Below are 26496 nucleotides of genomic sequence, written 5' to 3' on the forward strand. Positions count from 1 at the left end.
TAATGAACAAACAATATAATCCGTTCTAATTGATGATGATACCTACGAGATATAAAAGTTATCTGCCAAAGAAAAAAATACAAACCAACACAACAATTCCTCGAATAGAACTTACTCAAGATTTATTTTGAAAGTTTCTCAAAAAGTTTAACTACACCTTTTATGCGTTATAAACATAAGTCGCCCCGCATTTCCCACAATAATGTCGGTCTTCCATTGAAGCCATAAAAATTCCAGCTCCACAGGATTCGCTAGGGCACTCTCTTCTCAAACGGTGGATCTTTCCGTTTTCGTCAACCTGACACAATTAATACAATTAAACTCCAATCCCCCTCCTTAAACCAATTGACTAACCTCGAATAAATACAAAATATGCATAATTACCTTGTAGTACTTAAGAACGGGCAACTTAACCTTCTTCTTCTTATGTTTAATTTTCTTAGGAGTCGTGTAATTTTTCTTCTTCCTTTTCTTCGCCCCCCCTCTGAGGCGGAGGACGAGATGAAGGGTGGACTCTTTTTGGATGTTATAATCGCTCAACGTCCTCCCATCCTCGAGCTGCTTTCCGGCAAAGATAAGCCTCTGCTGATCTGGGGGGATTCCTTCCTTGTCCTGGATTTTTGCCTTGACATTCTCGATCGTGTCACTAGGCTCGACCTCAAGAGTGATGGTCTTGCCCGTGAGGGTTTTCACGAAGATTTGCATCTTCACAGCGTATCTACAATTTGCACACAATTACACAAAAGAGAAAAGATTAAAAACTTGTTGGACACAAATCAAATTTCCACCACCACACCCACCACGGTATCCCCGACAAGATGGAAAACAAAGATAAGGTGCACTTACCCAAATCCGTATTCTTTTTTGGGGTGTAACTTTTCACCGAAAAATAATTCGCCGGACAGCAATCTGCTGAATCTACTGAAAGGAAAGAAGGAGTAAGCAGAAAAGCATGCCTCACTCAAAGACGGACTGCCACCACCGGCAGTTTTCGCCAAGTCGGGGTAGGTGGCAGGCAGGAGTGAGGAACAAAGGCGAGACTGCCTCCAATTCGTGAGACGCAGGCAAAATCATGTCAAATCTGTATTTGTATCCACTTTTGTGAATAAATGTTGATAACGGCGGGTCGATGACACATCTTTTGTAATATCAATAAGATAAGCGCAGATTTTGATTTTTTTTGTGATTTTAATATGAAAAATTTGCTCAATTTTGCAAAATGAAACTTAAATTTGCTGAATTTTGCTAAATTGCAATAGATAAACACAATAACTTTGAAACATATTTTGCATTTTTCGTCCTTAACTTTTATTTCATAAATCGAAAAATTGTACATGAGTTGAGCATTTTTAAACATTCAGAAGACTTTAAACTTAACGAAGATGACTAGAACGTACACGTTAGACTTGTTGCATGTCTTTGATGTGTACTCGGCTGAAAGGGAAAGTTATACAAAAATCAGGAGGAAGGAGGCGAGAAAGTATTTCCGGGTGGAAATGGATGAAAAATTAGGCGAGGAATGATATTCAGAGGGATTACTTAGGATGAATGGGAATTGGATGGGAGTGGTTAGAGGGACACGATAAGAATCAGGATAACATGGAAAAGGTCGACAGGAAGTGAAAGGTAGGGGAAAAATGGAAAGGGAAATTAAGTTGGAACTACAAGGTTGAGTTAAAAAAGATCGAGGATATTGGCAGTTAACAATGGAATTAAAGCTAAAACTTGGCAAGTCGTGCAGATTTGTAAGCTTTCTTTGTTATTCATGATGTTATTCATTTCTTAACCGGACCATCCGTGGTGGTGGTGGGATCGGTCAACCTTAGCACGGAACCCTCCCTTGTCAGCCCAGTAGGTGACCTGCATATGCATAATCCGTCCTTTAGACCTCAAAATTTCAAAACAGCTTAAACTTCTACTCACCGTTCGCCATGTGCCATCGGGCTCTCTCAAAGCGTAGTGACCACCTAAATTTTCAAGAACCAAGTTGTCAGAAAAGTACTAAATAATATCTACTAAAAATTAATTAGGCATGAAAAACTCATCAGCTCATAATGTCATCGATACTTTTGAGCTACTAAATTGTCATGAAAATAATTAAATATTTTGCACTCTTACCAACATTGCCTCCATCCCTCCACTCGGAAGCATGTTTTTCATCATGGGTGTGGCTGTCCTTGACTCCATAAGAATATTTGTATTTGGGATGACTCTGTGCCATCAATCAAAAACAAATTTAAAAATTCTAGTCGTAACTCTTCAATAAAATTGACCACTTATCAACTCACCCAACCCCATCCCTCGTCATGATGGACGTGTCCAGCATATACAACCGTCACAGTCATCACCACCAACTAAAGCACCGAATTCTTAATTAAATTATTGTTTCAGAAACTTATTCAAATCCTTGACTCACCAATGCTAAGGCGATTTTTGAAGACATGATAACTTCCAAAAAAGTCTTTCTTTCTTTTGAGAACTGAAACTGAAGAAAGGAAATGGAATTGCTGAATGATGCTGAAATTGAGAGTGCGAACCATTTTTATACCAAAGATGCAGTCGACGTCTCCTCAAATGCAGAGTTTGCGGTGTATGTTCATAAGATTATCATTAGTCGTTATGTAAAGCAAATCTCTATCTGTGCAAATAAGTAGTATGGTCATTATTATACAATATGGGGTAAAATATATTAGTGCATCGTTCCGTTTCGTTCCGTTGCTTTAATTGTAGCAAAGTCTTAATCCTCAAAATAATCAAGACATGCATGCACAAAATAATAATAACAATTGTTGTTATGTACAATCATAAACGTCTAAAGCTAAAACGGTACGGCTTTAAGCTTAAGATGCATGCAAACCATAATTAAAAATTGTGTATGTTTGTCTACGAGGGAAGTCATTTAACAGATTTTTGTGTGCCATACCTACACAATTAAGAATGTTTCTCAAATGAGTACAAAATTACTGAAGGGAATCATAAAAATGATGCCGTTTATTTTAACAATTTCCGAGATCAATATTTTTCCTATCTAAATACCTTTAAGTATAACAGTATCTTAATTAAATAAAATATAGAGCGGTCAAGAACTACTAGACGGATTAATTAACTAATTTTTGTATGTAGTATGGCGAGAAATTTAAGCAGCAGATTTTTTTGGATAAGCGAATCAAGCGATAAGATACAAAATAAATGTAATAAGACGTCTAATGTAACAATTTAGGTGAAAAAGAAAACAAGAAAATAAATAGTGATAATTACTCAAATTAAGATCGGAAGTCTTGTTAGCATAATCTCGATTTAATCGGCAGATTGAATAAACTGACACAATAATACAAATCAGATCTCCAAATATATGCAATTGATTTTGAATTGTAAAAACTACAATCGACTTCTGGAGATGACAATTTGCGAATTTTTTTTCTAATAATTTTTTTCCTTAAAATTTCTAGTTTAAACTTAAAAATAAAATTACTATTCATACTTTTTTATAGAAAATATGTGAAAAAAACATCGGATATTTAAATACTAATAAAATCCTGAGAACAATTGAAGCAATTACACGCTTACGCACCAAACCAACTTATTCGGCCAAACCATAAACTCTACAACACAATAAAATTAGTCTACCGTGCAAAATTGTTAGACGAACGAGAATAATAATACGAACAGTCAGCGTCACAGGGAGTGATTCGCCTCAAATATTGTGAATTTAGCGTTTCCACCACTCTTTACGACCGCATTGTTTATTTGAAGTGTTTGAATTTAACTTGTGATCATGTGAGTGAGATTTTAATTCAGAAACGATTATTCTCACGTATGAAAAGCAGAATCAGACCGTTTCCCTACATTTGGTAAATAATTATTGCGATGCGCGTGCTATGATAACGTACGTACGAACATGTCGGATTATAGTTTCCACTTCCGATACACGTTTTGCCCCATAATTTTCGATTCACTGGTTTTCGCCAATTCCTTTATGGTTAACCCTGTAGTTAAATATGTGCTTTGTGCGTACGTACATATGCTCAAATTAGTACGTTATTGTAGTCAATTCAATATTATTATTGAAAAGTGTTTGATCTATGTAGTTATTTATTTATTATGTATCACTGTTTGGTGGAGGATTTATTCAGAGGAGTTCTCAATTTAGGTGTACTTCCGCTCCTAAAATAGGATTATTATTGAAACAAGTATTTACTTCCTATATGAATTAATAGATTTTTCTTTTCTGGACACAAATATTCGTAGTTTCATTCATTTTTGAAACACTTGAAATGTTTCTAAAAGTTCTTGAAAATTTCCAAAATTTCCAAAATTTCCGATTTCATTTTTTGAAACATGAGTCATGAGAGATCGAATTACTTTTCTCTGCTTCTCGAAATAGTAATTTTCTCATGTCCAAATTATCTTCCTTCTCTTGAATGCAATGTAAAAATGTAGTTTGTTTGTGGATAGCATAATTAACTTAATTAACCGCTTATCTAATTAAATTTGCTATTATAAACGGATTGTTCTACGTGTATGTACATGCTACGAACCGTCTAAACGAACTAGTCCAAAACACCGTCATCTTTTATATCATAGGATTTCGAGTAATACTTTTTAGTATCGTAATTACACGTGTGTATGTATGTACATATTCTCGCTTATAATGCTATCGCAGAATTTACAATTTTTGCATTGTACGAAATATGCCTTTAGATTATAAATAGTGATTACTTTACTTCTGGTACATATGCACATGGACACACAGGATCTGCCTGTTGTGCGTTACGATTTTCATTGAATTGACATTATAATGCAGAGCTATGCAAATTACTGCTAACCACTCCACTTCACTTCATATGTGCATACCAGATGTATGACGGATGGGTTTTATGTGTGAATATTATTATATTAAGAATCTAATCTATCCGACCGACATACATATGCTAAATTCCTCTGCTAAGACTCGCAGCTTAACTTTATTAGTTAGCTAGTTAGTTAGTTAGTGGACTTGATAGTTAATGAGGGGCTTCACTCAGCATAAGTACGATGAGATAAGAGTTATTTTCATATCATCAATTTCACCCAACTTTTGATGACTTTGACTTTTATGTACATGTTTAAACCCTGACAGGTTTATTATGGCACGACCAACGTTCGCTAAATAATACATGCAGCCAACAAGTGCATACAATTGCGAACAATTTGGATTTTCTCTCCGCTTTTGCAGTGCAAAAATTTGCACTACCCTGTAATCTCTGTGTGTGGCTGGCATATAAGGCAGTTTGGCATTGACTTAGCGTGTATGTTTGCTCAAACTAACACATTAAATACGCAATTTATTGATTTATCGCCAATTGTACTTTCCTGCTGTACGTTTTCCGTTCCTGCATATTTGTTTGTAACCGTTCGTGTGGCAGTAATAAAGTGTAAACGACACGACTGGACTATAACACGTTATCTGCTACTCGATAATCAATAAATCTCCGAGGACACACAGGTAAAAATATTGTGGAGCTGTTTTTGTTATTCCGCCGATCTGTAGTGCAGTGTTTTTCTGCAGTTGTAAGGCCAACTAGGATCTCGAGCGAATTTTGGTGCATATTTTTGCCAGGTAATTTAGATATGTAGAGAAATATTTTAGTTAATGTCAGTGAACTATTTGGTTTAACAGTTTAATTGGTTAAAAATTATGAGGTACATAAATACATAATAGCATTTATTAAGTAGTATGGTTTGCCAAGTTGCATTAATTGCATGTTTATTGTACATAGTGCGCACATTTGTAATTGTGGAAATGCAGTTCTGCATGCATTCCGAGTTAATTTGCGAGTTTTGTGAATACAACAATTGTTTCGTTTTATAATTTGTTTGGCAAACACGAGATCTGAAAAAATGGTGAAGGTGAAGGCTCACAAATTAAAAAGAATCAGATTTCTTATTACTTTCAATGATCGACTATCGTTACGGTTTACGCCAAACAAATGGTAACAACAGAGACCGACAGACAGAGAAGATCATGAGTTTAAGAGAGTTTTGTGACATTTGCATCGCTGTACTGTACATTTTTTTTATTTAGAAAAGACATGACCATGTAAAGATTATGTATGAATACAGTTGAGACATTTGGCAGCATTTTCATTTTCCCTATTCAACCTTATTCACGGTACACTTGGCAAAATATTTTATTTGGTAAATTCATCAAGGAAGGAAGCTGATCATAACAATAATAAAGCCTAGAACGCCATGCATTTCGTAAGGATTCAATTTTAAGTGAAAATGTAGGCAAAGAGCATAATAATTTAATGCTGTAAATAAATACAGTATACACACACCCGTGATGATTTTTGTGTACCAGTTTTTTTCCGTAATTTGAAACGAATCTCGTCTTCCTCAATGGATGAAATCAACAAAAAGTTTACTTCGGTTCGGTGCATCTCTTAGTTATTCGTCTGCCTGTCTGCAATTCGAAACAATTTAAACGCAACCGTCTCATCCCTTACGTTTCATTGCAATTGGTGCATTTTACAAGAAAAGTTTGCTCCTGCTGTGGCATCCAAAAACGGTTTCGGCGTGGGTAGCAAGTGGACGCAGTATTATTACAAAAGCAGGCTCATCTAAATGAGCAAAGTTTGAATACAAAATTTGTACTTGTCATAAAGTGAAAACATTTCAGAATGTTTACATTCTTCATTAGAATTGTGTAATAATAAACAAAAATATTTACTAATTAGGTTGAAGTAACGCTGCCAGGATGACGACATTCCTACGCTCCAACTCCACCACTGGAGGGACTCGAAACAACAACAACAATTCATCCCCCACCACGAATGGGATGGAAATTCCGAAAGAAATTTTACAAAAAGCTGCCGAGTCTGCGCTGATCTCTTCTTTTGTGGACCTCCACTTACAACCCCAGTCCAACAATGGTATCACGACGCACAGCATTAAAACCAAGCCAACCCATCACACCGGACAAACGAGAAAGGTCGTGATAGAAATTGACCTCGATAAAGAAGGAGCAAGTTCCCCGACCCACTGCGCCACGAGTTTCTTCGTGAAATCCATCCCCACGACGGGAATCGCCCCCCGAGCGCTGAGAGAACTTGCCGTCTATGAAAAAATAGTTCCAGAATTGTACCCAGCCAAAACAAAGGCGAGGACAGCACCTGACTTGCTACCCACTTTGGCACATTGCTTTCTCACCCATGAAACCAAGTCGGGTAAAGCACTACTATTTCTGGAAAACTTGAAAGTTTCCAGATTCCGAAGTTGTGACCCGGACGAGGATGATTTTGACTTTAATCATGCTCTTCTCGGGGTGGAAACTCTGGCAAGGTTTCATGCCCAGTCATACTTTATGTTAAGGCAGCTCGGTGGCAAGGCGAAAGGTCGGATGGCTCTGGTTAACAAATTTCCACTCCTTTCTGCATCCGACAATGTTAAAAATGTTGATAAGAGTGGAAAATTGGCACAAGTTTATGCCTCCTTTTTCGAGCAAATCATTCTCCCCGTCGTGGAAGCGGAACATCCTTCGCTGGCTTTTAAACTGAGGAGAAAGGTGCAAGATCCGGAAGCACTGTTTCGAAAAATGGGGGAATTTTTGGAGAAGGAAAAATATGAGAATGACGATTTTTACGTCATCTGTCACGGCGACTACAGAGTGGACCATTTACTTTTTAAGTATGATGGAAGCATTGTGGGCGAGGAGCCGGTCGAGTGTCGAATGGTGGACTTGAAAAATGTCAGATTGGCTCCGTTAGCGTCAGATTTGACGTTTTTCATGTTTACTTCACTTTCTCCGAAGATGAGGGATGACTTTGAGGAGAAATTGATTGCGTTTTATTGCGACAGTTTTGAGGCTCAGTTAAGACTCAGGTAGAAATTACAGATTTTTGTACAGTTAAAATCAGCAAATAAGGAAATTTAAATTATTATTTTTTGGACAAAATTTTCAGATATTTAAAATCCGAAAGTTAAATTAATTTTTTGGTAAAATTTTCAGATACAAACAAGAAGGCATCCAACTTAAAGATGAAGATTTCGACATTGAAGACTTTCACCGAAAAGTTGAGGATCAATATAAACGAATGCTGGAATTTGGATTTTACGCCTGTGTCACGGCACTTCCCCTAATTTACACCGGATTTTCAGGAATATTGGAAAATCTTGGAGAAGTTTATTTAGAGAACGGAACTGGCAACGGTGGGGGAACGCCGACTTCTGGAAGTTCGAGTGTGTTGGATTCATTACAAAAACCAGAAAAGTTTACGCAGTTGGCGAAGGAGTGTTTGAACAGTGATAAATTAAAGGAAAGTATTTTGGGAGTTGTTAAACGGTTGGTGAAAGCTAGGGTTTTCAACTAATTAATTAGTAATTGTATGCAGGTGATGAACTAATATTTTGCTGTATTTATTGATAACCGTCATACTTATTTTGCTTTAATAACTGTTATAAAAAATATTGAAACGACGCAGATCCAGTCATTCGTCTACCATTACTTAATGCATAAGTAGAGCCAAGATTTGTTGGTTATTTTATTACTAATTAAATATTATTAGTATTTCGGCAAGTATAATTTGCAAATAATTTCAAATTGGTTATCGAAATGTATATTTTTATATTTGCATACGTACATTAATTCTTGTTAACGAATGAATATTAAAATTATTGTAAAAATTGAACGCCAATAGACCAATTCTTATTATATTATCTGTACACAGACGAGGTCCTTTTTTCTTAGTGAGGCAAATACCTAAAGGTGCGTTTATGCTTTACGTAATCGTCACGTCCTCCTCCAAATCCGATTTTTTGATTGGTTAAAATTTTTAATTGTCGTAGTGATAATTTCGTTCAGCCAATCAAAAAATCGGATTTGAAGGAGGACGTGACGATTACGTGAAGCATAAACACCACTTAACAACGAAAAAATTATTCTTACAAACTTTATCAAAAGTTTGATACCCACGAATTGTAGGGCAGTTTATCCCGAAAATTTTAAGTATAAATATATCAAAATCCGTTAAGAATTGGCTTAGTTATTCCAATTTGAAGTTCAGAAATTCCTGCTCGTGCTACGAATCATTGCCATTGACAACGACGCAAGACTAATAAATTGAAAACAAATTACATTCAAAACTGTAAACAGCATAACTAATTGTTTCTGTAACATGCTTGGTAAACTGCGTGAAATTGTTGTTGGTTTTGCACCTCCAGATCAGGTCTTTTGGTATTTAGTAATCTAGGCCGGACATTTTGACCAAAATGATATAAATCGGTTAAGAAATAACGGATTTATTCAATTTTAAACACCCAGAATTTAATAAAATTATTCCGGATCAAACTACTGAAAAGGGGTAGTGCAATGCAGTCATCCAATGGACAATCTAATTCCCCAATTAAAAGTTATAAATAAACAAGGTCCCTAAAAAGGGGAAATCTTAGTGAGGGAGTGCAATCACAACTAATAAATAAAATTAGATTGGAGAATTTTTGCATCACCGCTCTCGGTACCGTTTTTATTACTGGAAGCATGAATCGTGTAAATAGAACACTTGCTCCCTCAAAAGGTTCGATGATTTTGCATAGAGTAGCCAAATTAATATATGAAGTTGAAATTTGTATATTTTTTTAAACAAATACGTAGCTCAGAATTATTTAGCCATTATATCTTACATATCTACCTCAGTTAATTTAACCCACTTCTCGTTCACTACACAGTAAAAATGTATTCCTTCCTCAATTTATTCAATAAAACTAAGAATTCATGCGTATGCAAAGAAAAATTTATACTGCATCCAGTAAAAATGGTACCGAGAGCGGTGATGCAAAAATTCTCCAATCTAATTTTATTTATTAGTTGTGATTGCACTCCCTCACTAAGATTTCCCCTTTTTAGGGACCTTGTTTATGCAATCTAACAAAGATATAGAAATCATATCTTAACAGTAATGAATCCACTAAATCGGCGTCAGTCTTATGCTAAATATGTGAAGAACAAAGTAAGAGAACTTCAAACATAGTTTTGTACTATTGAAAAAAATTTTCAATAGTTGTCAATAATTTAAGTTTTCATAAATAGAAATATTTCGGTAATTAAAAAAATTAAAATCCCTCAAAATCCATATTATAGTGTTTTTCATAAGTATTAAAAATATTTGTCCACGATTCTTCATAAATATTTAACTATCGTCGTCTGTCCGTCATCAACTCATCACAAAAAATCTCAATTCCTTGGAAGATGACATGGCTAGAAGTATAGATCTTGTCTATTTGAAACATAGGTCAGATTTATTTGTTTGTATGCAAATCTTAGATATAAATCTGTCATCAACTGTCTGTACAAACTAAGAATATGTACGCTGGATTTCACTGGCTACCGTATGGCCAGAAGCACTTGACCATTTTATCTTCAATCTGGGAATACCTTCATGCAAAAATTTCAGACAACAAAAGAAGTCTGTATCGCACCATCCTCGTAAAATGCCAATCACACATCGCATAAAAAATATTTAGAGTCATCTTCCTTTGTCCCCAAGATGATGGCGATGTTACTAGAGTATTACCTCACACGGAAAGACCAGACTTATGTATTCTTAGGATTAGGTACCACACCTCCATCTAAAAAAATCAGCGTCACTCAACATTTACAAGTCAGTTAAACCTTCCAAACTTGCATATACGCTCTTAAATTAAATATTTCATACTTATTTGTACAACGACATTTTTAACTGGTAAGCGTCAGCACAAACCCTCCATTCAAGTCAGGCAGTAAATATCATTAACCCAAAGACATTGGGCGTACTCACGACAACTTCTTATTTCGCATCGCAACTCATTTAGCAAACTTGCGAATATCAAAATATTTCTGTCGTGAGGGGATTCGCAAAATATGACTTCGCAAAACTCTCTTATCTCGCAAATCTACAGAAAAGCACCTATTTTGGTATTGTTTCCATGGATTTCTGTAATTTCTCTTGCAGAATTACTTTGCGAAATAATTTTGCGAAATAAGGACATGCTCAATTGCTGGGTAAATTTGCGAAAAACAATCCCATGGTTTTCCAGCAATTTTTTTGCGAAATCTCGCATATCTCGCAAAACTTCGCAAGTTATGTTGCTATGCTCAATTTGCGAGATATGCGAGATATGCGAAGGTTGACGTGAGTACGCTCATTAACTCATTAAGTACAAATATTAAAAAAATATGCGACGTAGAATATACTATCAGCAAAAATATACATATTTTATCTCGTTTTGCTTCTCTCTCTCTCTACGCAGCAAAAGGTCATGCAATGCAAAGCAAATGCCACAACAAATAAGGTGATGTCAACGTCTTGCAAGTGACTTATTTATTTTAAGAATCTAAACGTACACTTTTTGGTATGAATACATAGTCAAGGGCATCCAGTGGGCTCATCTCATGTCCATGAAGTGACTGAAAAGGGATACGAATTTCCGGTGGGTTTCCGTTTCGTCACACTTTATTCCTTCTCCACGAGTCTTAATGAATCTTGAGTCTTGACTTGCTTCATTATCGTTGCACCTGGTTCATGGCTTGGCTTGGCCATTCATTTCTTCTCCATAACTTGGTTTCTTCTTTCCTGCCGAGCAATAATACTGGTACTTCATTGCTCTTCTAATTTATGGAATGAACGCGATAATGCTGCTGTAGATAATTTTTTACTTTAGGATGAGTTGCATTTCACATTATTCATCATAACAGTCCAACGTCATCATCCAGCAGTGCATATGTATCTAGCAGTAATCGTTTTTATCCTCAACCCATCTCTATTAAGCCGTGAAGAAGAAACATTGCTTTGCCAACCCAAAAAAGGTGGAAGCACACAATATAAATATAAAGGATTCATTAAGACCATCATACCAGCAGTTCAAAATGGACCCCTTTTGTATACAAAATCCCAAATCCAGTAGCAAAAACGACGATTTATTCACCACGGGAAGTCCATTGCCATGTGCATTTATGAAATGAACCATCTCTCTATCTCTGTGCATTTACACCATTTGGTTTTAAAACCAAAAGGACAACGTTAGTGTTGCCATTAAGGTATGCATAAGAGTCGAGCCCCCATCGTAAACCAATCCAGTGAAGGATTAGAAAGTATTCGACCAGTATCGTGCGTTTGTTTATGAAGTTCTACATAATTTCCACCCTCGTTTTTCCATTACACCAAAAACCACTTCTATCCAAATCCATCGTCTGCATGTGCGTGGGATGAAGATGAAATAGATCCGAGGAGGGTTGTTTTTGTGCGTACGTTTATGTGCAAATATGCCTTTGTACTGGTCGATATGAGCAGATGTTCTTAACAAACGACGGAAAAATCTGCCTCCAGAAGATCACAGATTTCTTTGTTCAGTATTAAGTTGGACATTACACGAAGTAATTTAAACAAACAAATAGTAAGCAGAAAATCTCCAACTAAACACAATCTCGACTTTCAAGGTGAGCAAACAAACAGTTATAAAATTCCGTATTATTTATTAATACTCGTATCTTTTTTCTAAGAGAATTTATAATTAGCTCAAAGATTACACAACTTGGATAAAAAAGACTGTTTAATTTTAGTCTGCCCATAAATATGTAAATGCAATGACACGTACCAGATAAAAGTGCATGCCTTGCAAAACACATTGTGTTTTCTTCCTGATTGATCGAAAGTGTTAAGTTAAAAAAAACATTTATTTTATTCAGTCATCACCTTACTTTTACAAATTCAGCAAAAAAGACAGAGTTAGCATTCATTCACATCGCAAATTATTGTCACATGTAATATTTATGCATGTTCGATACGTATGTTATGATGCAGTCATTCATCACCAAAGTTGTCAAATGCATGGATATTGTGTACGATGAATTGATGATTAGAAGTCAAATCACACATTTTTACATCATCCCCATAAATAGTGGTGAATAAACAGTGATTCTGTTCTGCTGACGACAAAGACTTTTGAATAGTGACCTTTGACTTGGTATTCATTTCATGCAGAGGGAAATTATGAATCGATGCACGACATGTTAATATTATTGAGCAGAGTTCGATCGTATTAATCGATAAGTAAAATCAATCGTATACATAAAAGTTTTTTATTTAATCGATAAATCGATTAGTGCAGACGTAGATATTTAAAAACAAGGCAGAAGTTCAGTTCAGACGATTCTCGGTTACAAATTCGTCTCAAAAATCGTCACGTAAGCAATTTTTTTAGTGCAGATACATAACGAGAGCATCCTTGTAAACAAATATACGCAGTTTTAGAATTCAGACCTGACATTCGGGACACAGGAAAAAAAGTGAGTGAAACCAGTTTTGTTTGCTTTAAAATTTACGACAAGAGGAAGCAAAGCAAAGCAAAGCACATGGCGGAATAAAAAGTTGGCCAAGTTGAAAAAGTGCGTTGTGCGTGTCTTATTCAAATTCAGTGTTGGTAAGTTACCAAGTTCGCTGGTTAGTTAGCTATTGGATCCTTGTTAAATAACTGTAGCTCGTTTCATATTCCATCCACATTGGCAAGTTGGACATTAAGAGAAGTTTTATATGACAAAGATATGTATGCAGAAGTGAATGCACTCTCTTCATTCTCATTCTTCTTCTTGTTACTAGGCAGGCATTGCGTGGTTTGGTTGGATTGATATGAGACGATGGTTGATGATGAGGAAGAGTTGATTTTTCTGGTTGGCTTAAATATAAGACAAGTTGCAAAAAGTTAGTAGTGTCAAGTCGTCAAGAAAAAAAGTTCCTCGCAGTCTTATTCGCGATGCATATATACATAATTTATTAAATAATAAGAAGAACTTCTTTGTTTATACTAAACAAATTATATGTCCATAATTGACTCATATCGTACGATACGACCCACCCTCGTATACATATTTCTTGTTCTTGTTACACTAAAAAAAGTTGACCATCCTCATTTTTCTGCATATGCAAATTATAACCAAGTGAAATTTTGGCTGGGGTGGTGATATTTATTGAATTGGTCCTAGTCGAAGAGGTCCATTCGATTCGCAGTGATTGGAAGGGTAACAACAAAATTTAGTAGTCTCCCAAGTGCGTAAGTAAAGAGCTAACCTTACATATCAAGCATTGCGATTGTGGTCTGGTCATCATTCTTGTGAATACACACACACCTACCAAAATATATTAAGAAGTGTTCCTTAACAAAGTTTGGTGAGATGCAACGTGTGAAAATGCATACGAACGACTTGCCACCCTGCGTCACTACACATGAATAAAGTAAGTACCACTAACTAAAAAAAGTAAAAGGGACACCTCCTACCAAAGCAAACGTTAAAGACCTCGGTCGAAATTCACGCGTTGTAACAACACCAATTTGAATGAATGGATTCCTTTGTTATTTCTTTTCATGGTTAAATATAAAGTTGTATATACGTTTAATTGAACAAGTAAAGTTTTCTGGGTCACGAGATTCTTCTTGGCGATTCCTTGGTTGGTATGTTGTTCAACAATGTCAAAGTTATTGGAGGCGTAGTAGATATGCACATACCTAAAATTCAAAGGCGTTAATTTCTTCTGGAAGAATATTTTGGAAGCAAGGACATTTATTTAACTGTTAGTATATTGCATAATGAGACGGGAAAATTTCACTCTTAATAATAACTAAATGTTGATAATATTTAGATAAGTTCCTCGCTAATATGCTTAACCATTATGGTAATATTTGGTAGTGAGGAAGTCATGCACGGAAGGTAATTATTGTTGTTTTTGGGTGCATTGGGTTGCATTGCATTCTGTAAAAGTCGCAATATTCTTTCAAGCCCAGATTTTTCACGCGATAATTATTATTGCTGCAATTTAAACGCAACTCTTGACCTTTAGGCGGTGACGTGTTTTGCATTATAGATAAGCCTAGTTTTAGGGTGATGTGATACGAAGTATCGATATTTACGTATTTATCGCTGATAAATACGATATGGACACATGTGCCTGTGCGACACGCGTTATTTTTTTGCATCTGATTACATAAATAGTGTAAGTCGTAGATTAGAGGAAATCTGAGAGCTAGAATTTAACTTTATTGTTGGCCCAATTATGTCATAAAATAAAGTGAGCTTATCCATGTTTTGATAAGAAATTATTCGATGTTGAAACAAATACCGATGAATAGAATACCTACTTTACAAGTCATGTGCGCTGGACACATCCCTCCTTCACAAACACTTGGACAAGATATTAAATACGTATATACGTGAGACACGATTGACGATGACGATTGATAAGTCAACATGAGGGATTCTCTCTTCTCACCCTAATTTAAAAATATCATGAATCAATATAGGAAGCATTTTTCTCTGTTTGTCTGACTGAACTGCGCGACAGAAGCCAAGCCAGTCAAGCAAATCTCATGGATTTTTTTTTTCGTTCCGCAATTTTTTAACTTATCTTATCAAAATGTGTGATCAATGGGTAATTTCAAAATTATTTTATTCCATACAACGCAGCAGATAAGTCGAGAGATAGATATGAATTAAGTATGTTTTGCAATTTGACATTGACTGGCCCACTTTTTGATTGGGTTGTCCACACTTTGATTGGTTTTTCATCGTCCATGAGACACAATTTATTTGTTGTGCGTCTCTCATTCTGGGTGGTTCTTGATACTTCTCTTTCATTGGGAAAAATTGATAACATTCTTTCCACTCAAGAAGAAGACAAACAGCCATCAATAAGAAATAAATACGTTGTTGGCCAGTAGGCTATTTGTGACTCTTATAAATACGTGTTTAAAGAAGTTGGGTCATTTATGTTCCAGATTTCAAGAGGAGAACATACATAAGCAAGCAAAAAGTGGGGATCTTCATCACGCAAATATCAATACATACGTACGCTATAGTGACGAGTGAATTGAGAGTTGAGATATAAATTTTACACTGAAAGCAAGTTAACATTGAGAGGAAACTTGAGACAAAAATAAACTAGTGATATACGAAATGAATGCCTTGAGCATTTTTACCGTGGATCGCGTCTGCGACCTCGTTCGTGGCGCTGGACTCGTTACCGGTCATGTCGTCGGACAAGCGCTTTCAATCAGCATTTTCCGCGGATCAAACTTTCTCGATTCTGAAACGCAAGCCTTAAGTGAAGCCTTTGGTAATTAAATATTAATATGAATTTTTAAAAACTTAACTATAATAACTAACTAATTATTAACGTTTTCTAATTTCCAGGTCGCGCAGTTCCTATCGTTCTTGCCGAGAAAATTCATCCCACTTTGGCCGAAACGTTGCTCCAGTCCACGTTTATGGAGCCATGGTGTCTGTCAAAGATTAAACCTATGCTCCGCGTTTATCAGAGGAATCGTCCCCGAGTGGAAATCCGTCATACCGCAGATCCTGAAGAAGTGTGCCGAATTTTCGGAGAGATTGGGGCCTTCGATGGAAATCGGAGGATTGCATTTTTGACGCATGGATTCATCCACGACATTGACATCTACTGGTTGAAGGATATGAAGAACGAAATGTTGGCGCAGGAAGATATGGTCGTCGTGATGGTGGGATGGGGAGGAGGATCCAATATTGGGGTTGATCGGTGAGTTTTTTTTTGAAAATTTTGGTGGAAATGTGTGCAATTATTTTGCATATTTTAATTATTATTTTGCATTATTTTAGATATGACTTGGCCTCAAGAAATATTGAAGTTGTTGGATGCTGGCTGGGAAATTACTTGCGACAGATGAAACGTGTAAATCCCGAGGTTCAACTATGGGGCATAGGTCACTCGTTAGGAGCACACTTGGTAAGTAATCCAGATTAATTATTAGTCTTGTGATGAGATGATGAATACCGAAGAGACGCAGGATGATGAGACTCGTCTCAGGAGATTAGACGATTAGTCATACTAATTAATTAATTAATCGTGGTGACGTTATGCTTTTAGATGGGATTCGCAGGAAAGTGCAGTCGTTCTTTTGACCGCATCACTGGACTGGATCCTGCCGGTCCAAACTTTGAAAGAGAATCCTTTGGTTGTGTTCGCCTTACAGCGAATGACGCTCCGATAGTTGACTGTATTCACACCGACGGCTATGCAGCCCCCATGACGCTTCAAGCCCTCACTTCACCCACCAACCACTTTGGAACTCTAGTGCCAATGTAAGTACTTAGTTAATTATTACGCAATATGTACACCCTTTCATCATTTAATTACTTATCTAATTCTTGACATTTCTCCTCTATTTGCAGGGGAACCGTTGACTTTTATCCCAACTTTGGTCACAGTCAGCCAGGCTGTGTCAATTTCTCTGTAATCGGAAGTCACAACCGTTCCTTCGAACTTTTCACGGAATCGATCTCAAAGCCTGGAAGATTTTATACAAATATGAAACTCGTCAAAGAACCGACATTCATGGACATCAGTGAAGAAGTGAAGCATGAGGGTCCCGAAGTCGAAATGGGTTTCCACTGCCGAGGCGAAGCCAAGGGGGCCTTCTTTATCGAAGTTGACCAGGAAGACTTTGGCATCACGTACATGTTTGGAATTCCATAAGAAAGTGGAAAACTGCCTAAGAAATTTCGCATATCTCAAAGATTTTGAAAACCGTTTATTGCATTGTTGGGGCCTTCAACGGGTAAAGAAAGAGACGTATTTTTTACTCCGCAGGGCAAAGTATGAACTAAAGTTGTGTCAGATAAGAAGATATCATTTGATATGTGTCTCGATCGCAAGTATTTAAAAAAAATCCAGTAATGTTTTCTTAATACTATTCAAATATCTCAGTAAGAATGCATATTCTAAATACGTGATGTATTACCAAAAGTTTTATACACGACTTGTTTACATTATATTACAATTTATTTACATTAGGATAAGGTACGTGTGGTGCGTTTGTTAGTTGGTAAATTATTTTTTGTGTTTGGAATTTGTGTACAATTTAGTTTTTAAAATATTGCAATATTTATGTTTGTGTTCAGCACAATTTTGTTTGCATAGTGCAAAATACTAGCCAAGATGATAATAATGGTGCATATTATCTCCTATTTACTTTAATTCCTGCTTGTTAAGTTTGTTTGTATATTCAAACAACGAGTCATTTTTGCATAATCTCATTCAAAGTTCTTGTCCGAGGGGAGGAGTGGAAAGGAAATTGTTACCTTCTTTGTTGTTACTACTTGTTACTACTTATTTTTTGGTGCATAGTTAACATGTATACTTGTAATTAATAGAAATGAAATACGGGATCGCAATATATTTAATTTCCCGTTTCGAAACTACGCTCGCGCTGTATACGCATAATTGTAAACAAACAATAAATATTTTTAACCGTTCGAAAGTTAAGGTTAAGGTTCGAAAGTTAAGTTCGATGGCATTCGAAAGTTAAGTTATTTACGTGCGTGTAGATTAAGGAGTTTGACCAGGTGTGTGGCGTTGAACGGGTGGGGATGACAATATTTATGAACAAAATTTAGGAATTTTTGGTACCTAATGTCATTTTTGACTGTAAGTAAACGAAAAATATGTATATGAATATTATTAAAATCACAAAATTATAAAAGTAGAAAAGGAATTTCGAGAAATAAATATTTAAATTGAATTTTGTCTGTGAAATTTTATTTATTTATTTGTAACCAGTTTTAAATTTTACGATAAAATTAAAAACTTACCATTTTATGGCAGTATCAGGTAAAATTTGAGAGTTTATCAGCTAGAAATTTTTCCCTAATTTTGACAAAATCCGATATCGACGTCAATACATGTGACGAAATATGACATCAAATTACATAAGTCATGCTTACTTTGGAGTGTGTAGCACGAGGTTTATTTAGTTGATAATAACATGATTATCATAAAATCGTTTGTTTCACACCCATCATCAGACAACGGTTGATTAAATAATCGACCATAGACGCATAAATAAATCCAATATATAACGATTTTCTTTGTCCGTGATGATGAGTCTCGTGATTCATGAAAAGAAATCATTTGTTGAGTTTAATGCCAGCGTTTGATAACAAGTTATCTATTTAGTTGTTGATTATTTGTTTTATATTTTCACTTCTGCGTTGTGCTCTCTCTTCATAATCATATTTAAACAAAAATGCATGATTAAATAGCTCCCACGATGCAGAGGCAAAAGCACATAGTTCAATCGTAGTCCACTTTCAGTAGTCGATACAAAATTGTCTCAATTCTTGAACAAAATTCAGTGTCGAAACTTCTAAGGAAGGAGCAAAATCCGGTTGACTGTTATTTACATAACTTAGTTCTGGTAAGGTTTATTTTGACACTGGTTAAAATTTCATGCTATTTTGCTATACGTACTGGCATATTGACTCTCCAGGAAAAAAATAGGTAGTCGTCGTGCTTGGGCATTATAATTAAATATTATTTCTGCCAGTGGCGTTTTATGCGTTTTTTGTGATGCTTATTGCATGAATCGGCATTAACAGCAGAGCATTTCATACAATACAGGACTTCATTTCGGCATGAAAATGTGTACAGTAAAGCATTTCATTGTAGGTATATACATATAAACCCTTTTCTGAGTATATGTAGACAGTGGTAAAAAGTTTAAGTGTGTAATCCATGTACCATTGTACAGTACAGTTTGGTTGGTCAGTTAAATATGATCAAATCTTAAACATTCACCCGTAAAATTCTACAGCATTACGCAAATTGCAGTACATTTGCATACTGGAATCGGTTTCGAGTCGTGCTTTAGTTTGCTCATTGTTTTAAGTTGTACAATCTCACTAATTTTTAAACGATTGTTTTGCTTCCTGTTTAACTTCAGTATTAGCAATCCTTGTCTTTAGCAATATGTAAGTCAGCAGAAAGATTTTTATAATTGCACAAAATTAGTAAATGCTTTGACCTTGAAATTTGGCCATCAGCATGAAAAGCATACTGCATGCCGATTACTATCAGTGATATATGTGCTTGCATCAGTATTTTTGTGTTCTCAGGATCAGTTTAAAATATATTTTGTTACAGATTACTAAAAATTTCCATGATGGCACCCACCAAGGAATTTTTGGAGACGCTGTTAAAACAAAAAGTTACCTCGTTCAGTACAGAAGAGGGGACCAAGCCTGGTGATAATGTGGCTGGTAGTTTACTCTCGATCAAGGTCAAGGTCGCGTCGGGAGAGACGCTCCACCTGGTTAACAAAACGTATGAAAATTGATATTTTGGAAAAATATAGGTCACAAATTCACAAATTATCCAGTTAATCTACTACAAATTTTGCAGGTACTCGGACGACCCCGAATTCAAAGACTACGCCATGAAATTCGGCTTGTTCACGACGGAGAACACGCTCTACGAAACCGTGGGGCCGAGGGTGTCTGCACTCATGAAGGCGAAAGGGGTCACAAATCCGGACCTTCCGTTTCCAAAATTTTATGGGGGGAACGGGGACATGAGCAAGGGTGAGGAGTTTCTCTGTCTCGAGGACGTCCGACCAGCCGGATATTCCATGAAGGACAAGTTTGTCTCTTTTAATCTGGATGAAACTACGCTAGTTTTGCAAGAGTTGGCAAAATATCATGCTTCTACGTATTACTGGATTCGGTAAGCTTGATAAAAACAAGTATATACATATAATTAGCAATTCTGATTGCATCTGCCATAAAAATGCACGTATGTAGATATGAAGGAGAAAAAATATTTGATGATGACGAGGGTCTCAAAAGAATTAGAGATTCGCCATTTTCCGGAAGTGACCCAATGCTTCGAGTCATGGGGACTGAAATGTTTTTCTTGAGCCTACGTGATTCCATCTCCGTCCTGGAATTTGCTGGTGAAAAGGATCTCGCGTCCAGGGTCACCTCAGCCGTGTTGAATCAGGGAAAGGACAAGATTTACGAAATGTTTAATCAGCGCAACAAACTCACGGATGTGGCCACTTTTCCTTGCATAATCCACGGAGACCTGTGGGTAAACAATATTCTCCTCAAGTATGACGCCAAGGGAAAACCTGTGTCACTCAAATTTGTAGATTTTCAACAAACCCGGCGTGGAAATATTTATGAGGATTTGATTTATTTCATCTTCACGAGTACTACGCCCGAATTTAGGAAACAGTATTTGGTCCAAGTGCTCAACTCGTATTATGAATCATTCGCCAAGACTCTGGGCGCTCTAGGAGCTCAAATTCCGATTGGATTTTCTCGTGGCAAGTTGATTGACACATTTTACGAAGGAATTCTGGCTGGCTATGTTTACATGGCGTTTGCAATCCCCATGCAATTGGCTGACCCGGTCGACCCCAAGGAGAAAGCAGAAGCGATGCAGCAGCAAATGATGAACGGGGGAGGAGCTCCACCCCCAGATCCGTCGCAAATGTCGCCTGAACAAATGATGGAGATGATGATGAAAGGTTTGGAGGCGAGGAGTGGGATGTTTTATGGGCAAATGGTAAAATTTTGTATAAATTGTAATTGATTTCTAAAAAAAAAGGAATTTAATTTGCAAAAATTTTAATTTAGGTAAAAAGTCCAAAAGCTGTGACCCGTCTGGTTGATATTACAAAGGAAATAGCGGAAATGAAATTGTTTTGACAAATTCCAATCATAACACAATATTTTTGATGAATATCTTATGTTTTTCTGTTGATGACTTTTCCTTAAAATTTAGTTAACTATTTAGTTGTCGCGTCCTCAGTTATTGAGATAAATCATAAAATTTTAAATCTACGCTAAGTTTTTTTGCATCATTTACTTTATTTACTTGTTCCAGACTTACATGTTCATGTCCAAATTATAAAAGCTAAAGTCTCGAGATGGACATTTGTTTCCACGTCGTCGAAAATGACTCTTGACCACTTCCTCACCCAGCGTATCTACAAATGTCTTGTACAAGTGGGCTCGAAGGCACCGTGTCATTACTTCGGGACAAGCGTTCATCAAGTCAAGGACACAGTCTCCGGTTTTTTGTGGTTCGTACAATGGCTTGTTTTTGCCAGATTTTTCTCCACTTTCGGATGCTGCAAGAGTTTCAGGGACTAATTTCCGATCAATTTGAGTTAAGGGAACAACTAGCGGAAATTCATGAACGGATAGGACTTCTCTCAGGTGAAAAACGGAACGGAATGGTTCTGTAGGAATGTGTAATCGGAGCGGTGTCATTCGTCCAGGAATCATGTTTTCTAAGAGGTTAGCTTCCGATGGCTAAATATTGTATGAAAAGGAAAAGAAATGTGGATGGAGAAGGTATGAAAATTAAGGAATTTCTGGGAGTCGAACCGTCTCAACAACGTGAAATCCCAACTTTTTGCAAAATTCGTCATAGAATCGCATGGTCACTTTCTGGTCACGAATTTGTAGCTTGCCAATGAAGGGAAAGGGGAATTCCAACAATTTATTGCAAACAATGGCGCGTGCAAATGCCTACAGAATACATATTTTCACTTAACCGTTCTTATCATTAAAGTCATAATGTCAAATTGCATACTTGTAAAACTTCTGTAAGAATCCCTTCCACCAGACCTCGTGGCATTTTAGTATCAACCGCAATCACGGATAGATTCAAAGGGACTACGGGGACCTATTTTAACGGGAAATCTATTAAAATTCTTATTAATTTAGAAATTTATACATATTTAACGGAATTTTACATTGGACGATATCATCTTATCCTGTTGTAAACGGAACATCTGCGTCACATATTGCGACACCTGAAAGATTGGAGCTTTCGTCACTTTCACGGTTTTCTGATTGACTGGCGTCTTATGGATCCGATACGTAAAAGTCCCCAATCCAGCAATTCGGACGGCTTGGCCTTCCAACAGCTTAAAAGTGACGAATTTCGAAATACATTCCCACACTCGGATGACATCGTCTGCCGCACATTCTTTCTAGGATAAGATATGAAGTTTGTATTTATAGGCATGAAAAATGATAACAATATGATAAATGTGTCCAATAACTACTTCAAGGAGGGTGTAGGCAGTCTCCTTTGCATTCTTGAGGGCAGCATCCTGCTCCTCCCAGTCATCCTCGGTCTCAACGATGCTAAGACGGGGTCGATTCGAGGAAGAACCACGCCTTGACCGTCCTGTCCCTGATGAGCGGCGTGCTTCTTGTTGAACGCCATTGTCATGTTCTTGACTTTGATCGATGCGATCAGTATTTCCGTGATTGGGGTGATTCATTGGGGGAACGATGTCTTCAAGGTCGTCCTCCTCGCGTGCGGATTTCCAATCCTCCATAATGTTTCAGTTTTTTAAAAGTTACTGAAAATTATAGGAAAATAGTGCCTGTTTATTGTACACTCTATTATTTCTCTTCTGCTCTATCCAGATTGGTCAATATTGCACGCGTACGAAGACGCTTTCTGGCTGGTTTGATCAATAAATTGTCAATAACAACTAACAGCACCACAAAATGATTTCGTTATATAGGTTTATTCATATTATTGCTCGGAATCTTGACATTGACAATGCAGAACTAATTATATTACGACGAAATAAAGCACAAATATATTAGCACCGTAGAATGTAGAAATATCACATTTGGCGTCGGGTTGGGTTTGATTACAAGTTGAGAAGTAGATTAACGAAGTGGACATGCTTTGTCTTGGACGAATTCATCACTGTAGCCGAGAAGATTGAGGAATGATGTAGCGAAAACGACGTCAACATCAGCGCATTGAATTACCACTCTGAAGAAATATAAATTTACACGGTTAGCATGTACTAATGCTTGAGTGACTAAACAATTGTTAATTAATTACCTTCCAATTTTTGGAAACCAAAATTCGACCTAAAATAAAATGTTTATGGTTAATAAATATAATTTTCATAAAAAACCGAGTATAATAAATACTTACCTGAGGATCGCACATCAAAGCTCGATTAAATGCCTGAAAAAATTATACAATAAGATATTTAGAGACCGTAAGCATAAGCTTTCATGCATTACATTACTATGTAATGAATAATTGCTTTTGGGCTTACACAAATAATTTCGTCGATGCAATATTCGACATGGGCTGAAAATAAAATTACATGGGTTAGAACTAAAGTTTTGAGTAAAGTAGTTATACTTCCTGTAAAGAACACGTCTACCTCGAGTCAAGTTGGTGCAGAGAGCAATGGTGGACAGATTTAGGTCAACTTCAGGAACATCCAAGTTGTAGACGGGACGCTTGATTTTGAGTCCATGACGCTTTTCAATTTCAGCAGAGAGGAGGATGTGGGGTACCTTTTGAATCATGACTTCTCGCTGCGACATTTCAACAGTCTTCACTTTGAAAGTAATAATTGCTAGATCTACAAATAAATGAAACGGTTATAGTGTCATAAAAATAAGCAAGAGGTTCGGGCATGAAAAATAAATAATTGTGTCTTACGGTCGATTCGGACTGCTCGACCTTTGCAAAGCTGTTGAATGATGTAGCCAGAAACGGCCTCCCAAACTTTAATACTGCAATTAAAATGATTACATTGCAAATATATCAAACTTTAAGATTATCATTAAGATGATGATATTCATGATTCAAATAAACTCACATGTGAGAAGCGCAAATTTCTTTATTCAACGCTGTCGCTGGATTCTTCAAAACTTGCTCCACCATCCCTTCAGGACTGAAAATAACCGGCATCGTGCTCGCCCTTGTTGTCCAGATCGTCAATTACAAGTAATTCAACCCTTTTACAACGAACACTTTTGGAATTTGGACGAAATCAAAAATAGTATTTTATGCATGCTTAGAAAAATAGAAAGTCTCAAAAAATAGCAAGAACGTATGACCAATGACATGGCAACAAAAATTGACAAGTATGAGTTTACAAAGAAATAGCAAACGAGCTCCCCGACCCACAACCAATCACTGAAATGGGAACATTCTCTGGAAATTGGACCAAAGTAGGAACTAAAATGCAGTCCTTTTTCTTCGGAAGTGGAGCAAACGAAGATGATGACGAGGAATGTGCTGCTTTTTCTTCAACTTTGACTCCAACACGTCCAGAAGTTTCCATTGTTTGTGGTTCCTCTACTTCTTCTGCTCGTTTAGAAGAAATCTTGACGCCACAGTTGTCATGTTCATTCCAACCCCACGCGTAGACCTTTCCAGTGATTGTAAGAGCAAGGTTATGCTCACTTCCGCACTTGATGGAGATAACCCTCTCAGGAAAATTAACGAAACCTGGCTCAACATCAAAATCTGGATTGATGCTTGGTCGTCCCAGTTGACCAAAGTTGTTCCTCCCCCAAGATATTACTTTCCCATCGGTAAATAGCACCACGACGTGTCGCCACCCACACTGAATATCACTAATGTCAATGTCTGGATCTGCTACTAATCGGTCAAAGATATGCGAGAATTTTCCAAATTCTTTAATATCCTGTGGGGCATGCAGAAGAACTCCATATTTGTTTTGCCCACAACCAAAGAGACATCCAGATTCGTGCACGACGATTGTAAAGTCCTTCCCACAAGCGACGTGGGTGAAGTAGAAACCGGGCGGAAATTGAATTTTTGTTGGTATTTCGACTCGAGTGGGATATTCTTCCAATCCTGCGGGTGTGACGCGATAAATTCCGGTTTGCTTTTTGGAATTATCGCCCCAGATATATACATCTTTGCCTAAACTAATGGCTGCAACATGTCTCAAACCAACGGAAATTGTTGCAAAAAATGGAAGCTCTAAGTTGAGTGAGGCATATTCTTCATAATTAAGCCGACCCCATAATTCAGTATAATTTGGCTTCTTAACTCTTCCCTTCTTTTCCTGTTGTTTGATCTCTTCTGCGCTAATTTTTCGCCCTAATTGGTTGTAATTGTTGTCCCCGAATGATTTCATTTCCCCGTCTCGAAAAAGGTAGAAATTGGTGTTGAATCCCGCAGCGATATGTTCCTGTTGGTCCTCAACCAGAGGAAAGCATAGGATTTCAAAGGTGTCAGAAACTTTGATAATTTCCAAAGGATAAGTTCCTCCTTGTGGTGGTGGTGGTGGTGAATCCTCCAACGCATTTTCCTGTGACTCTGGTTCCGCCTCCGTCTCCGTCTCCGAATCTTTAGCTTGACTAACGATGACGAGACAAAGGGTGTGATAAGCTCCTCCACATATCGCTCTCGGACTTAAATTCAGCACGCCATTTCTCAAGAGCTCATTATGATATTGAGAGAGGGCGAATTTGACCTCTGTGGGGACTGATTCTTGCTCGGAGTCAAATCCTAAACCGAGTTGAGCATTGCTATTTGCGCCCCACGCCCAGATCCTCATGATTCTGCGGGATCTACGCTAATAAATAACGTAGCAAAATTAGTAAGTCATGTCATAAAGTTTTTGAAATATTTAACTAAAATGAGCAATGCAATCTCAAAAATTGTTCAAATTTGTCATTTACGTACTGGATCCTGTACAAGTTAATCGCAGGGTAAGGCAGACAGGTACAACGGGCAGGTACTTGATCGATCTATATTTAGTAGGATAATTGGCCGTTAAAGTTTCCTAAATTAAATACTAAAGGCTATAAATATAAACTTAAAATTAGGGTGAGACAATTCCACCTTCTGAGAAAAGCAA

At 36.8% G+C, this 26496-nt stretch overlaps 8 protein-coding genes across 17 annotated transcripts; 3 read left to right on the forward strand and 5 right to left on the reverse strand.

The window, feature by feature from the left end:
- Positions 1-96: 96 nt before the first annotated feature.
- LOC110853710 (ubiquitin) lies at positions 97-1004 on the reverse strand. The gene is made up of 3 exons (XM_022102019.2): positions 847-1004; positions 385-718; positions 97-298 (listed from the first exon to the last, which is right to left on the reverse strand). Exons 2-3 carry the CDS (start codon positions 703-705, stop codon positions 161-163), a joined length of 459 nt encoding a protein of 152 aa, XP_021957711.1. The 5' UTR covers positions 706-718; positions 847-1004; the 3' UTR covers positions 97-160.
- A 278-nt stretch (positions 1005-1282) lies between these two features.
- LOC110854062 (cuticle protein 19) lies at positions 1283-2548 on the reverse strand. Its single transcript, XM_022102457.2, has 5 exons — positions 2417-2548; positions 2289-2354; positions 2119-2212; positions 1924-1967; positions 1283-1860 (listed from the first exon to the last, which is right to left on the reverse strand). The coding sequence occupies exons 1-5, from the start codon at positions 2441-2443 to the stop codon at positions 1783-1785; spliced, it is 309 nt and encodes a 102-aa protein (XP_021958149.1). The 5' UTR covers positions 2444-2548; the 3' UTR covers positions 1283-1782.
- Positions 2549-5128: 2580 nt separating this feature from the next.
- On the forward strand, positions 5129-8703 carry LOC110854275. Of its 3 annotated transcripts, XM_022102700.2 has the most exons (4): positions 5129-5485; positions 5549-5599; positions 6720-7863; positions 7991-8703. In XM_022102700.2, the coding sequence occupies exons 3-4, from the start codon at positions 6740-6742 to the stop codon at positions 8349-8351; spliced, it is 1485 nt and encodes a 494-aa protein (XP_021958392.1). In that variant the 5' UTR covers positions 5129-5485; positions 5549-5599; positions 6720-6739; the 3' UTR covers positions 8352-8703. The 3 variants fall into 3 exon arrangements, with proteins under 3 accessions (XP_021958392.1, XP_021958391.1, XP_021958393.1); XM_022102699.2 differs by having other exon boundaries at positions 5129-5599; XM_022102701.2 differs by lacking the exon at positions 5549-5599.
- Positions 8704-11991: 3288 nt separating this feature from the next.
- LOC110854238 (inactive pancreatic lipase-related protein 1) lies at positions 11992-18558 on the forward strand. 5 transcript variants are annotated; one of them, XM_022102655.2, is made up of 6 exons: positions 11992-12451; positions 15781-16118; positions 16196-16556; positions 16637-16763; positions 16905-17119; positions 17210-18558. In XM_022102655.2, the coding sequence occupies exons 2-6, from the start codon at positions 15959-15961 to the stop codon at positions 17511-17513; spliced, it is 1167 nt and encodes a 388-aa protein (XP_021958347.1). In that variant the 5' UTR covers positions 11992-12451; positions 15781-15958; the 3' UTR covers positions 17514-18558. The 5 variants fall into 5 exon arrangements, with proteins under 5 accessions (XP_021958347.1, XP_035710795.1, XP_021958348.1 ...); XM_035854902.1 differs by lacking the exon at positions 11992-12451 and adding an exon at positions 13174-13300; XM_022102656.2 differs by lacking the exon at positions 11992-12451 and adding an exon at positions 13416-13434.
- Positions 18559-19070: 512 nt separating this feature from the next.
- On the forward strand, positions 19071-21667 carry LOC110853854. 2 transcript variants are annotated; one of them, XM_022102200.2, is made up of 5 exons: positions 19071-19233; positions 19959-20138; positions 20217-20537; positions 20615-21383; positions 21455-21667. In XM_022102200.2, the coding sequence occupies exons 2-5, from the start codon at positions 19975-19977 to the stop codon at positions 21524-21526; spliced, it is 1326 nt and encodes a 441-aa protein (XP_021957892.1). In that variant the 5' UTR covers positions 19071-19233; positions 19959-19974; the 3' UTR covers positions 21527-21667. The 2 variants fall into 2 exon arrangements, with proteins under 2 accessions (XP_021957892.1, XP_021957893.1); XM_022102201.2 differs by lacking the exon at positions 19071-19233 and adding an exon at positions 19566-19786.
- On the reverse strand, positions 21668-23210 carry LOC110854129 (coiled-coil domain-containing protein 81). The gene is made up of 5 exons (XM_022102529.2): positions 22897-23210; positions 22582-22821; positions 22419-22511; positions 22211-22354; positions 21668-22135 (listed from the first exon to the last, which is right to left on the reverse strand). The coding sequence occupies exons 1-5, from the start codon at positions 23173-23175 to the stop codon at positions 21707-21709; spliced, it is 1185 nt and encodes a 394-aa protein (XP_021958221.2). The 5' UTR covers positions 23176-23210; the 3' UTR covers positions 21668-21706.
- A 144-nt stretch (positions 23211-23354) lies between these two features.
- On the reverse strand, positions 23355-24725 carry LOC110854144. Its single transcript, XM_022102546.2, has 7 exons — positions 24478-24725; positions 24318-24391; positions 24034-24237; positions 23923-23957; positions 23796-23828; positions 23700-23728; positions 23355-23627 (listed from the first exon to the last, which is right to left on the reverse strand). Exons 1-7 carry the CDS (start codon positions 24567-24569, stop codon positions 23519-23521), a joined length of 576 nt encoding a protein of 191 aa, XP_021958238.1. The 5' UTR covers positions 24570-24725; the 3' UTR covers positions 23355-23518.
- LOC110854143 (secretion-regulating guanine nucleotide exchange factor) lies at positions 24652-26485 on the reverse strand. Of its 3 annotated transcripts, none has more exons than XM_022102545.2 (2): positions 26322-26485; positions 24652-26206 (listed from the first exon to the last, which is right to left on the reverse strand). In XM_022102545.2, exon 2 carries the CDS (start codon positions 26191-26193, stop codon positions 24754-24756), a length of 1440 nt encoding a protein of 479 aa, XP_021958237.1. In that variant the 5' UTR covers positions 26194-26206; positions 26322-26485; the 3' UTR covers positions 24652-24753. The 3 variants fall into 3 exon arrangements, with proteins under 3 accessions (XP_021958237.1, XP_021958236.1, XP_035710914.1); XM_022102544.2 differs by having other exon boundaries at positions 24652-26211; XM_035855021.1 differs by having other exon boundaries at positions 24652-26211; positions 26318-26485.
- Between the last annotated feature and the right edge of the window lie 11 nt (positions 26486-26496).

The sequence above is a fragment of the Folsomia candida genome, unplaced genomic scaffold, assembly GCF_002217175.1.
Source record: "Folsomia candida strain VU population unplaced genomic scaffold, ASM221717v1 Fcan01_Sc009, whole genome shotgun sequence".
Taxonomy (NCBI): domain Eukaryota; kingdom Metazoa; phylum Arthropoda; class Collembola; order Entomobryomorpha; family Isotomidae; genus Folsomia; species Folsomia candida.